General features: G+C 40.8%; 1 protein-coding gene across 1 annotated transcript in view; it reads right to left on the reverse strand.

Annotated features, from left to right (window-relative positions):
• Positions 1-14,383, reverse strand: part of kif5c (kinesin family member 5C) — a 158,638-nt gene that overhangs the window by 17,082 nt on the left and 127,173 nt on the right. The window contains exons 15-19 of the mRNA XM_041201018.1: positions 12,515-12,661; positions 6,667-6,855; positions 3,316-3,433; positions 2,600-2,676; positions 795-904 (exon numbers count right to left, since the gene is read on the reverse strand). Of these exons, the coding sequence (XP_041056952.1) occupies positions 795-904; positions 2,600-2,676; positions 3,316-3,433; positions 6,667-6,855; positions 12,515-12,661 (641 nt within the window). The remainder of the gene's footprint in view (positions 1-794; positions 905-2,599; positions 2,677-3,315; positions 3,434-6,666; positions 6,856-12,514; positions 12,662-14,383) is intronic.

Genomic DNA, 14,383 nt, shown 5'->3' on the forward strand with positions numbered 1-14,383 from the left:
GTCTTGCTGCAATTGGACATGGGCTGCTTCAACATCTGAGTCGTCACGAATAGTGCTGAACGTTGTGCAATCATCAGAGAACATCCCAATTCTGATCTTATGATGCGAGGAAGGTCATTGATGAAGCAGCTGAAGCTGGTTGGGCCGAGGACACTACCCCGCGGAACTCCAGCAGTGATGTCCTGGAGATGAGGTGATTAAATGGTCATGGTCACCATTTAGATTTATTTAAATAATTGAATTTAAATTCCCCAACTGACATGGTGGGTTATGAACTCATGTCTCCAAATCATCAGTTCAGGCCTCTGGATGACTAGTCTTTTAACATAACCACTATGCTACCATGAAAAGAATAGTAAATGTAAAACAGGCACGTGTAGAAATTTATTGTATGATAAATATTTCTAATAATCTACCAAGCAAAGTAGCAGATGCAATAATATTGGTATTGTTCAAAATACAAATTGATGTTGGAAAATATGAAAAAGTTAGAGCCACAGAGGAATGAGCTATAATGAAGTAAATGGCCTTTTCTCATTACTAATTTCCCTCAGGTTCAGTAACTTTCTTACTTACTTTGTTAAATTATTTTAATTCAACACCAGTCATTTGCATGAACTGAATAAAGAAGTTAGCTTGTACATGTGTGAGGATAGATTGGAGGAGCTGGTGCTGTTCTCACTAGAGCAGAAAAAGCTAAACAATTTGATAGAGTTCTTTACTGTATGTGTATTTTAATACTTTGCACTCCTTTATTGGCATGTTACATTCTGAGGTTCTGTCAAATTACTTACTCCCTTAGTTCATCAATGATTTTTTGTTTTTCATCAATTTCATCCCTCAGACGAGCCAGTTGTTTCTGATGGGCTTCTCTATGATTCTCCATTTGCTCCTCCAGAGTTTTCTAGGTGAAGAAACCAAATGAGTTAGAAGATATTGAATTCCTGCTGTCTTTCTATGTCAGGACTCATTTCTCTACCCTTATATACAATGATCTCTTAGATGCTGTTGGTTTGGCCAAATTACTTAAAAGTTCCACTATCCACTACTTGACCCTACAAGCATCTTCCATGCGGAGATTTTGCATCACAGATCCGACAGTGATGTCTCCAGTTTTGAAGCTTAGTATACGGAGACAAGATAGTTATAATGGAGTTTTTAATCATCACCCTTTTGTCAAGTATGTTCAATCCTCAACAAGCTTCCCTATCTTCATTTTAGAGACTCAGTCTTCAGGAAAGTATTTGCCAAATCTTTTTGCTAGCAAACATAACACAAAGATGTGCTTAGTGGCACATACATGTTAAGCTAGGGTGAAAATGTTTTATTTATAAAATCCTCTTTTCCTGAATTATTTACATGGATAAGTTGCTTTTCACAAGACCAAGAATCCCATTTGTTTTACAATAGCTAAACCCCGTTAAAACAATGAAAGTTGTTCTAACATGTTTTGTGCTCCATGATTCATTTATCATTTTAGTGTAAATATTGCAAGCCAAAAGTGGAGACCTTATTAAAATTTAAAATAGAACATTTGAGAGAAGTATTGAAAGTACCAAGTGGAAGTAACACAAAGCAGGGCAGGTAAGTTAGATTTCATCAAAATCTAAAATCAACATACCAGGAAACCATTTCATCTTAACCCTCAATTTGTGGGATATTTAAGTGAGAAATTACATTATCACTCATCTGTCTATTTTAATACGCAGATTGGGCTCCAATTACATCATCAGGCTCCAGTCGGTTACTTTAACCTGAGCATGGGACAGAGAAAGGCTTCCCTGCAAGGTCAGGCCTGCCAGGAACAGGGCCCAGGGCCCAGGGCCAAGAGAGGCCTGGCCGGGTAAGTTTTTCATTTCTTTTGGAGTGGTCTTCATAAGATGCTTCGAGCCTTCCCTGCCCTGGCCTTCCATCTCCATTTTGCCACCTCCCTCTACAACCTCCCAGCAGGCTTCCCGACATCAGAATCAGCTCCCTGGAATTGCTTCCCTAAATCCCTGGCGTCTGTCTCCTGCTACCTGATTTTAATGGCCGGGTAGCAGCTTCCCACCAACCTCCCCTCCATTTTGGGTTATGTTTGGAAGCAGCCTGGGTCCTGGTTAAGTCCTGGCCACCAAAATCAGCTGAGCCTGCCTGCTACCAAACCTGGGCAAGCTCACTGCTCTCCTGCTGCATTCCTGCCCGGGAGTTAGAATTAAACACATAATTTCCCTGTAGTATGAGAACCAGCACATAATGGCAAACAGTAGAGTTCTTCCAAGTCTGTCCGGTAATAGGGAATGTACTGAAAGCAAATAACTATTTTTTTTCTCTAGGGAGGGGAAGGGGTGTCAGGTTTGGAAAATTGGCTTAGGGGGAAATGTAAGACAGGATATAAAAATGTTGCCTGCTAGATTACAAGGTAGCAGTTGAAAATGAATCATGTTGGCCAAGCATCACGTTCTTCTTTTAATTAATATTCTAGTCATTAACAGCTCTGTGCACTGGAGAGAAGCTGCAAAGAAACCCACACAGAGATCAGGTGTTTTTTTTCTACCTAGGACCCAGAACAGATGAGTCACAAAGCATGTACATTAATACATCTCATCCATGTTATTACCTTCATTTCATTGGCATCTTGAAGCATGGTCTGATGCTCCTTTTCTTTGTCCTGGAAGGTCACTTCATGCATCTTTTCTAATAAGCAATTTCAACAGAGAATTAGTCACACACGCAGATTAGCAGTCTCCAAGCACTGCATGCTAAACATTTTTCAATACAGATTTGAAACAAATGCAAGCTTTCATTATTTTCCACCTGAGTTTATGAGGTTTGATATGGTTAAAAATGATAATAGAGCGAGTGCTGGTTTGTTTTGCTGAATACGTGAATACAAAGCATTTGTAAAGTTGACACAATGTCAATGTACAGTTCCTGGCACAACAGATCTGTCCAAATGAGTTCACTTCATGAGGAACATGAAGGATGTAGATGTACATCAAAGTATCCGACAGAGTCAACTGGATCTTAACTAATAACTACACAGGCCAGTTAAAAACAACTATTCTTGTGCTTCCATAATAATTGCTTTGTCCACAAAGTTAAATAATTGTTTGTTTCTTTCCCCTTCTTGTGCAAAGGACGTTTCTTTTTCTGGAAAAAAACTGTAAACCTCCAGACCCTTTGAGTAAAGTCAGTATGTTTGAAAGAATCCAATAATTTTAGTATAGATGGATGTATACACTGTGCTGTGAGGTACTCAGTCAAAATAAAACAAGCAGCATCCTAAATCACTGGTCCAGTGGATAAAGGCATCGGGATTACTTCAGAGCATACCTTGGGCACGGAGTTTAGCTATTTCTTCATCAAGTGCATCGTGAGATTCCTCCAGCTGTCTTCTCTTCTGCTCCACATTCTGCATGTAATCCGTCAGCGATTTTATCTTGGCTTCATGCTTTCAAAAGATTAACAGCACAAAAAGTGGATGTAAAGGCGTGCATTACACAAACCACCAGTGCGCTTGGAGCCATTTAGTAATAGTCTGAAGCTAAATATAAACTAACACATTAAAGCTGGATCTCAGACAAAGCTTCCTGTCAGAGCTTTATCTTTTTTATGCAATAGAGACTGTTCTCTTCCTACCTACATTGCAGATAGCAAAATGCTCACTCACATGTTACAGCTTTACAAATAATTGCAAGGCATGTCGACGATGTACAAAAGCTAATTTCTTGTACCTACAGCACAATGGCAGAGCTGCTGAAATTTTATCATTCACCATTCACTCAATAGATTGCAGAATAGTATGTGTACAATTACATTTCTGTAAACTGCACAATCATGATTTCTCTCTTTATATTAATGGGAAGCCACCTTTATCGCCTAACTAATTTACTCCTAATGGTACAATGGCAGTCATCTTTTCAAACAGACAATATATAGTGCACTGGAGTGCCAAACCACATTACATACTAATGGGACAGAGTGACCACCCACATCACTGTTTCCTTAATTTGAGCTGCATCACCAAGGGAAGACCCTAAGCATTAGGGTCAGGCATTAGCCTACAGGTGGGGTGCACTGGAGGGGTGGGAGGGCAGGGGTACATGAGGGGCAACCTGAAATGCTGGGGGTGGGGGGGAGGGAAATCACATGCATGGTCATGAGTTATTTGAAAAGGCACATTAACAGATTTCCAAAAACCTAAAACATTAAATTATAGGCATCATAAAACTTGAGGCACAGTATTGCAAATCCTCAGAATTAGTAATGTTGTTTGTACTTGAATGACATCAACATTTTAGTGAGGATCAAACAAAGCCTGAATTTCAAAATGGTGCCCACTTATCTTCTGTTTATGTAGTTCCTGCATAGAATCTGGTGAACATCTGCAAGCCCTTTCACAAGTTATTACATATCAGGGCTGCCACCGGACACATTCTCACTGTGGGTAGGGAGAAGTTGAATGAATGGTGGGGGAAGTGGGAAATACGGTGGGATAGGGGGAAAGTGGCAGGGGAGAAGGAAAGAGTGGAAGGGGAGAGGAAAAGAGTTTGGTGGGCAGGGGGACAGAGTGGTGGGGGAAGGGATAGAGTGATGGGGAGGGGAATCCTGGAAGAGTGGCTGGTTTAGGGGAAAGAGTAGAGGAGAGGCAAAAAGTGAGGGTGGGGGGGAAAGAGTGGCTCAGTAGGGGAAAGAATGAGGGGAGAAAAAAGAGTGGAGCATCGTTGTTCACTGAAATAACAGCTGTCAGTTGAACCCTTCGTAAGTGTATTCAGTACAGGAATTGGATGTGAAAAAAAATCATGAATATTTAAGTTGTATCCACCACATTTAGCTTGAAAAGACAACTGCAATTCTAATTAAAATTTCAATGCAAAAGGCTCCATTAATCTTGCATTACATGACAGGCATTTGTTCATTATGATGCATGACTAGTGGAGACAAAAAAAACATGCCCACACATAAACATCATTACTTTGAGCACACTAACATTTGCATTAATGAGGACTAATTTTGCAGTCACCATTTGCTGAAGCCTGACTCCAAGAGGTCTGCAGATTTAAGTTCCGTCTTAACCATACAGGGATAGATTTAAAATATTTTACAAACTGTGAACATGGTGGGAATTAAGCAAGCATTATTGTGTGAAATGTTAAAAAACATCAATGTTCACACGTACTCAATGGGGCAGCATGTGAAGTGCCCGGCAAGGTAGAGAGGCAGGAATGTCAAATGACTAACTTAGTTGCTGCTCCTCAGTGTTTCAACATATTGCACCACAGCCTGGTAGATTACAGGTCCCATACTTGACTCTGCTAGACCCTGAACCCAAGTGATTTGCTCTGGGCTGACAGCTAACAGGAACCAACAGATGTTTATGAGAGAGTAAAGAAGAAATCATCCTCCGCCCATTCTCGTATACATTTCAACAATCCTCCTAGAAGAATTGTCAAGAGGCATGTCAGCATAACACACACAATACCGGGTTGCAGCTGGCGAGAACTGTTTAAAAAGAACATAAACTTTCTTAATCTCATTGTAAAGAAGCATTTAAGGCCAGTTTTAAAAGCGGGGCCCAACGATATTGAATTCTTCCAAACATTATTCAGGGAAAAGCAGCTACAGGTTGTACATAAACAAGTGAAAATCTGTTGGAAAAAAATGACGATCTTGATGTCTTGTGGACTACCTGCTGTTTGAAAACCTGAGTTCAGTCACACTGACTACACTTCAGAAATACCTCATTGTCTGGAAACCACTTCCAGTGGTTGTGAAAAGCACTTTATAAATGCTACTTTTTCCTTTCTTACAATGGAAGTGCCAGTGTTCAGTAAAACACAGTTACTGAACTGCTTACAACAGATAGTCTACAGAAAGCAGGAAATTTGCCATTACTAAGAGGTGCTTTTTGGAAAATCATTTGTATCTATCACATATACCTCACGCACGTGCGCACACACACAAACACTATTCCTCTTATTTATAACAAGTTGGTGATTTTGATTCGATATCTTTTTTACCTATTAGGTTCGTAGAAAGGAGATTTAAAATATTTTACAAACTGTGAACATAGTGGGAGTTAAGCTAGCATTATTGTGTGAAATGTTATATCAAAGTCCCAAGAGGCATTTGAAAAAACATCAATCTGTTCACACGTACTCAATGGGGCATATTTTGCACAATTAATTATAAAACATATTACTATTGGCACCTACCAAAGACAATATCAGCAATCAAAATCAATTAAAATATTGAAATAGAAAGAATTCTAAGCCATACAGAATGGGTTACAAACTTTCTCATAAAGTATCCAGGTCATTGAAAGTGATGGTCATATCCCATGCAGCCTTACCTCAGGAAGAATTGTTGGAAAATTTAACCTCATCAGATAAAGACAATATTGGATCAGGTTCCTCTTGTATACCCTATTTGATCTTCTTCACCATTGAAATCGGGTGGGTGATCTGCTCTCACCCGTTTTACACTTCTTGCTGATGCTGAACATAATGCTCAATGTATTTAAAATGTACACACAAAGAATTAAAATGCAGCCTACAATTTAAGGGCTGCTTGGCCTACATCTGTCTTCATGAATCATCAAATCAAGCAGCCTATTTTACCCCAATTTCTATGCTTGAACCTAGAAACAATCCAATGTGCACCTCAAGCTTCCATTTCTCATACCTGAGACACTAAGAGCTGACAAGCTGCTAGTTCCCGCTCATTCTCATTCATTTTTTTATTGCAGTCCAGCTGAGTGCTCTCCAGCTGTTTGGCACGTTTCACCAGTGTCTTGACCTCAGACTTCATTTTGCTAACGTATAGACGAGCAACCGTGAACTCTTCTTCCAGCACTCCATTCATTTCTGCCATCTGGAAGAGAGAGATCGTGGTAAGATTGTGAACACCAAAAAATATGACAATGGTTGGAATCTTCCTGCTCTCTCGAATCTGAAATCAATGGGATGGGGAAATAATTCCACTTTTTTACCTTAGTTATCCAGCATGCTGATCATTTTGCAATAGAAAACATCACAACTGGAACGTAATACAAGTTTCATTGTAGTTCAGTGGGGAAATGCACTATCTGATATTGTACTGAGCCCACAGACCAGAAGGTCTTGGGTGCGATCTTTGGCCTCTGCTGAGTTTGCACATCTCAACCAAGGCAACAGAGGGTACAATGGCCATTATATCCATAGACTAGGGCTTGTGGAAAGCGAAGGGAGGGGGTAAGAAGAGGGGAGGGCAGGGAAGAGGGAAAAAAAAGATAGGAGCAAAGAGGGAAGAGGAGGAAAGAGAAACAGGGCAGTGGGAGGAGTAAGAGAAGAGGAAAGGAGAGATGAAAAGGCACAGTGAACAAGGGTAATTGTCCGGTGTTTGCTCATCTATCCAGAATAGGGTCAGGTTTTGATGCAATGACGATGGATTTGCCTGGCAACACACACTGACCAATATCGCAAATGACAAGTTGACATGCTCAGCTGTGCAACTGAAGACTGTAGAATGTTATCCTGGCACAAGCTGCCATTTTCATACAGGAGAGCCAAGGAAATAGAATTTTTTAAAAGTGCATTTAATTTTTGAACTTCCAGAGATAGGTTGTGTGAAAGTAGTTTTGATGAAGACTTAGCCTGGATCTTTGTGTATTCCTTTCTTCCAAAAATTATGCACCATTCTTCTATTTAAACAAGTCATTTTTACAGTGTTTTACTCAGTCCAGAAGCTCTGAGGCGAAGCAATATTTAAATGAAGCACCTCATCTCAAGTATGAAAAAAGGTCTTGGAAATTGTACAGTAACAGCTCAAGCTGTTACTAATAACCTATCACACTGTCAGCTTTCATTATGGAACCAGATATAAATGCGGACAGTTGAAGTAAAAAGATTGCTGATTAATCTTTACACCAAAGTTATCGTTTAAAGATTAAGTACCTGAAGCTGTCTGAGAAACGATCATGACAGATGCTTTGCCCTCACCTCAGATTGTGTCAGGGGAGTCATGTCCTTCAAAAAAAATTATCTTCAAAGGCAGCACGAAGCACACCTTTAAGTTTATCACGAAGGGAAGAGTTGTAAAAAAAAATTCACAGTCGAATCTCAGTGTAACGAAAGTGTGGGATTTAGCAGAATGCTTCTGTGGCAGAAGATTGGGAGAGGAAGTAGTTTCACTTCTCCAGCAACGGAGAGATTCCATAGGGCTGGGCAAAGGGATCCATGCTAAATAGGGTTAATTACATCCTTTCTTTTAAAAAAAAATTGGTTTCTGTGTATGTGGAAAATTTACTGAGCGTATCTGGGAGAAAATGCCATGGGAACCGCAAACACGAGGCTTGTCTACATGCAACCAGTAGAGGGAGCAGGAAGCTGCATTTCTTTCATGAAGGTTTCAAATAGACTTTAGTCTTGAAATAGTCACGAACATTCGACTGGTTCTCCATCTTTTGCAGTAGTATTTCAATTGCAGCAAAGGTGTGATCAATAGTAATTTCCCTCCATTTATAGAATGATGGAACCCAAGTTAACTCCTTTGAAACCCAACATTTTCTCCCCTCTGGATCAATGAAAATCAGTTTCTGTAAAGTGGAGAGAAGAAGCAACTGTCTATTAAGCATATGTTTAACTGCAGGTGTCCTACCCTTCCAGAAAATGAACAATCTGATTTTGTCATTCTAATTTTATCTCTAATTATACAAGAAATTAAGAGTAAAGTATCTTATGTATGAATTTTTTTTCTATTCATGGTGAGGATTGTCACTGTTAAAGAATGCAATATTTCCACATATTGAACTTCCAAAATCAGTAAAACACTCCCTGACTGTACCATGGGTTAGATGCAGGACAATGTTGTCACCACTTCGACTGACAAAACATCTCAAGGTTAACCTCAGGATCAACCCCCTATTGCAGGGGTGTCAAACTCATGCCCCTAGAGACTGCTGCAGGTGCCCAGGTCTTGGCTGATCCTTGATGCCACGTCCTATTGTGTCTCTGTTTATTTGTTGATATATTTTATTTCAAATTTTGTGCGCTTGGAGGTTTGGACAGGGCCATCTTATCTCTCCACTTGTTTTAACTTCCAGAGATTGGTTATATGAAAGCAGTTTTTATGAAGACTTAGCTAGATCTTCATTCCTTCTTTCTAACAATTTTGCACCAATTTTTCTATTTACACAAGTTATTTACAGTATTTTACTATGTCCAGAACACTGATCTGAAGGGATGCAATATTTAAATGAAGCACTTAATCTCAAACATGAAAAATGTTTTAGAAATTGTACAGAACAGCTCAAGCTGACTCTGATAAATGCATAAATCAGAACACCAAGATATGAAAAATAAATGATTAACTTAATGGCATCATGGGTTTAAAGAAAGAAGAAACATAGACTTGCATTGATTTGGCATCTTTCATCACTACAGGGCATCCCAAAGAGTTTTACAGCCAGTGAAGTACTTCTTGATGTGCAGTCTCAATGGTAATGTAGGAAACACAGCAACTAATTTACACACAACAAACTCCCACAAATTGCTGTGCGATAATGACCAGATAATCTATTTCTTTCGTGATGTTGGATAAGGCATAAATATTGGCTAGTACATGAAGATAGCTCCCATGCTCTTCTAAATAATGCCATGGGATATTCTACACCCACCAACTGAGACAGGACCACAGTTCAACATCTCATCCAAAAGATGGGTAAGTGTACTATCTGGAGAAATTGCCCTTTATACTAAGGACCCACAACCACTAAGAATGTTTTAAAAATTCATTCAGGGGCTGTGGGCTTCGCTGGCTGGGCCACCATTTTTGCCCATCCCTGGTTGCCCTTGAGCAGGTAGTGGTGAGCTGCCTTCTTGAACCGCTGCAGTCCATGTGGTTAGGTACACCCACAGTGCTGTTAGGAAGGGAATTCCAGGATTTTGACCCAGCAACAGTGAAGGAACGGCGATATATTTCCAAGTCAGGATGGTGAGTGACTTGGAGGGGAACTTCCAGGTGGTGGTGTTCCCACCTATCTGCTGCCCTTGTCCTTCTAGATGAAAGTGGTCGTGGGTTTGGAAGGTGCTGTCTAAGGAGCCTTGGTGAATTCCTGCAGTGCATCTTGTAGATGGTACACACTGCTTTCACTGTGCGCCAATTGTGGATGGAGTGAACGTTTGTGGATGTGGTGCCAATAAAGCGGGCTGCTTTGTCCTGGATGTTGCCAAGCTTGACATTGCCAGGACCAACTTCACATAGGATCCTCACAAGGTGAGACTTTCATCTCATGCCAGGTGTGGTAATCTGAGGTGCAATACACCTTTAAGAGAATGTGAGCAGATTGATCACATGACTGTATTACCTAATGGCTGTGCGGTGTGAGCTTCAATGTTAATCAGTAGTTTAGAACAGGGTCTGGTTGGAGAAGCACACATTGTGTTAGTGCTCTGTTATTCATGTAAATAAACAGCATGTGCTTTATCTTATATTGGTCTCTGCGTCTGCAGTGTATTGTTTGCCAACTCACCCATCGGTAGATAGGCATGCAACCGTGTTCGCAAACAAAGCGACCCGACAGAAGGAACAGAACACCAGGGCTACTTTCAAACCCTGTTCCCAGAATTGAAGAGAACACTGTATTAAATCACTGCACTGCCTAGTTCCCTAACATTTACAACCCCTTTTTCATGAAAGGGAAACTGCTTACTATATTGCCTAGTGAGACATTGATCTATACAGATGAGGAAGGTCTCAGATTCAATATCTTATCTGCATGCAATTCATCTCAATCAGAGTAGCAGTGAGGTTCAAGATGACTAGTCTCAGTATAACTGGATGGAAAATAGGAGAAAGAAAAGTAACCAATTCAGCTTCTGATCTTGAGAAGGAACAGGGTCAGCTGCACTTTTCAAAGTGTTCAGACATACAAGGCACCAACAATAATTGCCCAAGCCTTAGATGAAGAATGGCTATTAGGACTGATGCCCAACAATTCACATCTCACTGCCTTCAGGAAGAATTGAACCACACTTAACAAATGCACTGAAAACGCTTACTCAAAACCTTTCCGTCGCTCTCCACTACTTATTTGAGAATCAATCTTATGGTTTCAAAACCCTTTTGCAGTCATGTGAAATACAATTGCTGGGAAACCTATCCACAAGTCATGACTGGCATGCTGAAAGAAGCAAGAAGAGGTCAGACCCATTAAAGCAAATTGCCAGTGCAATTCTATAAGAAATGTGTCAGCTGTACCTCAGTTGGTAATGCTCTTGCCTTTGAATCACAAGATTCTGGATTCAAGTCCCACTCAAAGCTCGAGTACAAAAACCTACACTAACACTCCAGTGTAGTGCTGCATTGTCAGAGGTGTTGTCTTTCAGATGAGATGGTAAGTTGAGACCCCACTGACCTACTCAGGTGGATGTAGAAGATCCCATGGTACTATTTTTGAAGAAGAGCAAAGAGTTACCCCTGATGTCTTGGCCAATATTCATTCCTCAATCAACATCACAAAAAAAAAACAGACTAACCAACCATTAGCACACTGCTATAATAAAAGCAAAAAACTATGGATGCTGGAAATCCAAAACAAAAACAAAAATACCTAGAAAAACTCAGCAGGTCTGACAGCATCTGCGGAGAGGAACACAGTTAACGTCTCGAAACGTTAGCTGTATTCCTCTCCGCAGATGCTGTCAGACCTGTTGAGTTTTTCCAGGTATTTCTGTTTTTGATTAGCACACTGCTGTTTGTGGGAGTTTGCTGTGTTCAAATTGGCTGCCACATTTCCCACATTACAATGGTGACTACACTTCAAAAGTACTTCACAGGGCATAAGGTCAGGGGGCTGCGTACTGCGTAAAGTGTTATTCAAGTCTTTATTTTCTTTCTTTTTAATGGGCAGATGCCTGAATAAGAACATTTTGCTTTGAAAATTATTCCCTGATACATTTAAGAGTGGCAGCTCGATGCTGTTTTAAATAACAGAGTTGAAAATGGGATTGTCACAAGAAATATGCACTTTTAATCACCGTGTCAATCCACCATGTTTGAACACATTGATTTTAGAGGACTCAAAAATTGACTTATAGGTTATGTTATGAGCCATTTGCTAATTATTTTGGCGTATAGTAGTCAGTTTCTTAGTGAACTGAGAAAAAAGTATTCAAAAGCTTTTAAAACATATTTATTATTGCAATTGTACCCAGAAGATCCAGCTTAATTTTTACAGCCTTGCCTAAAGACTGCAAATGAGTTCAATTAGTGATGAACCCCAATGGTAATTAATTTGATCTGGAGGTGTGGCCAGCAGTCTGGGCAGGGCCAACTTCTTGATCGATGTTTTCTAAACTAGCGCAAAAGATCACAGAAACTCAGATTGAGCTTAAAATCCTGTGGTCTCTGACACATGTCACACCAATTTGGGGGGAATCGTACCAAAGGAAACAGTGCAACAGAGCGGAAACTCTGCCCTATTACTTTGTTGCACTGCATCAACCAATTCATGCCCAGGTCAAGCTTTCAAGAATATTCTCCAGAAACCTACCATTTTTACTTCACTGTTGCCAATGATTCCCCCGATTTCTCCCAGATCCTTCAACAAGATATTCAGTATCTCGGTTGCCCTCTTCTTCTGGTGGTTACTGAGCTCCTGGAGTTGGTTGAATTCTTTCTGAACAACTACTAAGGTATTCTGCAAAAACAAAAGTTCAGGTGAAAATCTGCAAGTTAAAGGAAAATCAGGTGACACTAATGTTTAAAATAACAATTAGCTCCATATGTAATTTTTTTCCCTCAGGTCTCTGCCTGAAGGCAGTTCTGACCCCACAGCACTTTGATCTCCAGCTGAGGTAGGGCAAGGAGGCAGGTCCCAAATCCACCCCAGCCAGAACAGGGAAATTGGACCTGGTGCTGTTGGCACCAGTCTGATCCACACCAGCCATCCAGCCAACTGAGCCAACCAGCGGCACCCCCCCCACCCCAACCCCCCCCCGCCCACCCCCCGACCAAAGAGTGCAGTGGCAACATGTACTTTTACATGCCCGTTATAGTCCAGAGCCAGGAATACTGATGGTAGAGGCTCCAAGTTTCTTTCCATCGCATGGCTGACCAGGAACCTCTCCCACTCTTACATCCTGCCATATGTTGGAAGGATTTACAAGTTGAAACCCAACCTGGTTTTGCCACATTACATACGCACCTTCCTTGGCCATCAAGTCCTGGAGTGGGACTTGAACCCAGGGCTCCTGGCTCAGGGGCAGGGATGCTACCCACTGCGCCACAAGACCTCCATGAGCAATTGAATTCTTTAAAAACAAAAAAATGAACAATATTTCATATAATCATGGAGTAGCAAAACACAGAAAGAGGCTGTTCACCCTATCCAGTCTACGCCAGCTCTTTCAAGAACAGTTAGTCTCACTATTTCCCCATATCCCTGCAATTTTTTTCTTTCAAGTAATTGTCCAATTCCCTTTTGAAAACTACTATTGAAACTGTATACATCACCTGTCAGTGCACTCCAAATCTTTACTACTCATTGTGTAAAATGGTTTTTCCTCACATTGATAAAAGAGCCAGAGGGAATCACCTTAAATCTGTGCCACTGGTTATTGACCCTTCAACCATAGGAAACAATTTCTCTTTATTTACTCTGTCTAAATCATTCAGGATTTTAAATGTCTCCATTTAATTTCCTCTTAGCTTTCTCTACTCTAAGGAGAACAAACCTAGTTTATTCATATAACTGTAATAATCCCTCATTCCTGGAACAATTCTAGTAAATCTCTTTTGTAACCCCTCCAAAGCCTTCATGTCCTTCCTAAAGTGTCCCTTCCTAAAGCCCCAAATTGAACAAAGTATTCCAGCTGGGGCCTAGCTTGTATTTTAGTTGGGTTTAGCATAACTGCCTGACTTTTCTCCTCCAGGTCTCTATGAAGCCCAGGATCCAACTTGCCTTATTAATTGGTAAGAATCGTAGAACGGTTAAAGCACGGAAAGAGGCCATTTGGCCTGTTGTGTCCATGCTGGCTCCCTTCCCATCCAGTCCCACTCCCCTGCCTTTTAACCGGCCTGCCTCAGCATCCACACTCCTCCAACGCTGCCTCAGGACTTGGGAAAACCCAAACCCTTCCAGCTCATGCTGCCAGGGGACGTGACGGTTATGGGGGGGGTGCCCAGGTTCCTGAACTCGGGAAACGGTCCAATGCGCATTTCCTGAGCCCAACACGAAAATCCAGCTCTATGACTCGATATTAATTAAACAGGATTTGCCCTTAACAAACCTGTGCTAACTTTCCTTAATGAATCCAAATTTGTCCAAGTGACTGTTAATGTTGTCCCAAATTACCAACTCTGAAAACTTTCCCATCACCGAGGGTAACCTGACTTGTCTGTAGTTGCTGGGTTTATCTTT

Source organism: Carcharodon carcharias, chromosome 12 (assembly GCF_017639515.1).
Source record: "Carcharodon carcharias isolate sCarCar2 chromosome 12, sCarCar2.pri, whole genome shotgun sequence".
Classification (NCBI taxonomy): domain Eukaryota; kingdom Metazoa; phylum Chordata; class Chondrichthyes; order Lamniformes; family Lamnidae; genus Carcharodon; species Carcharodon carcharias.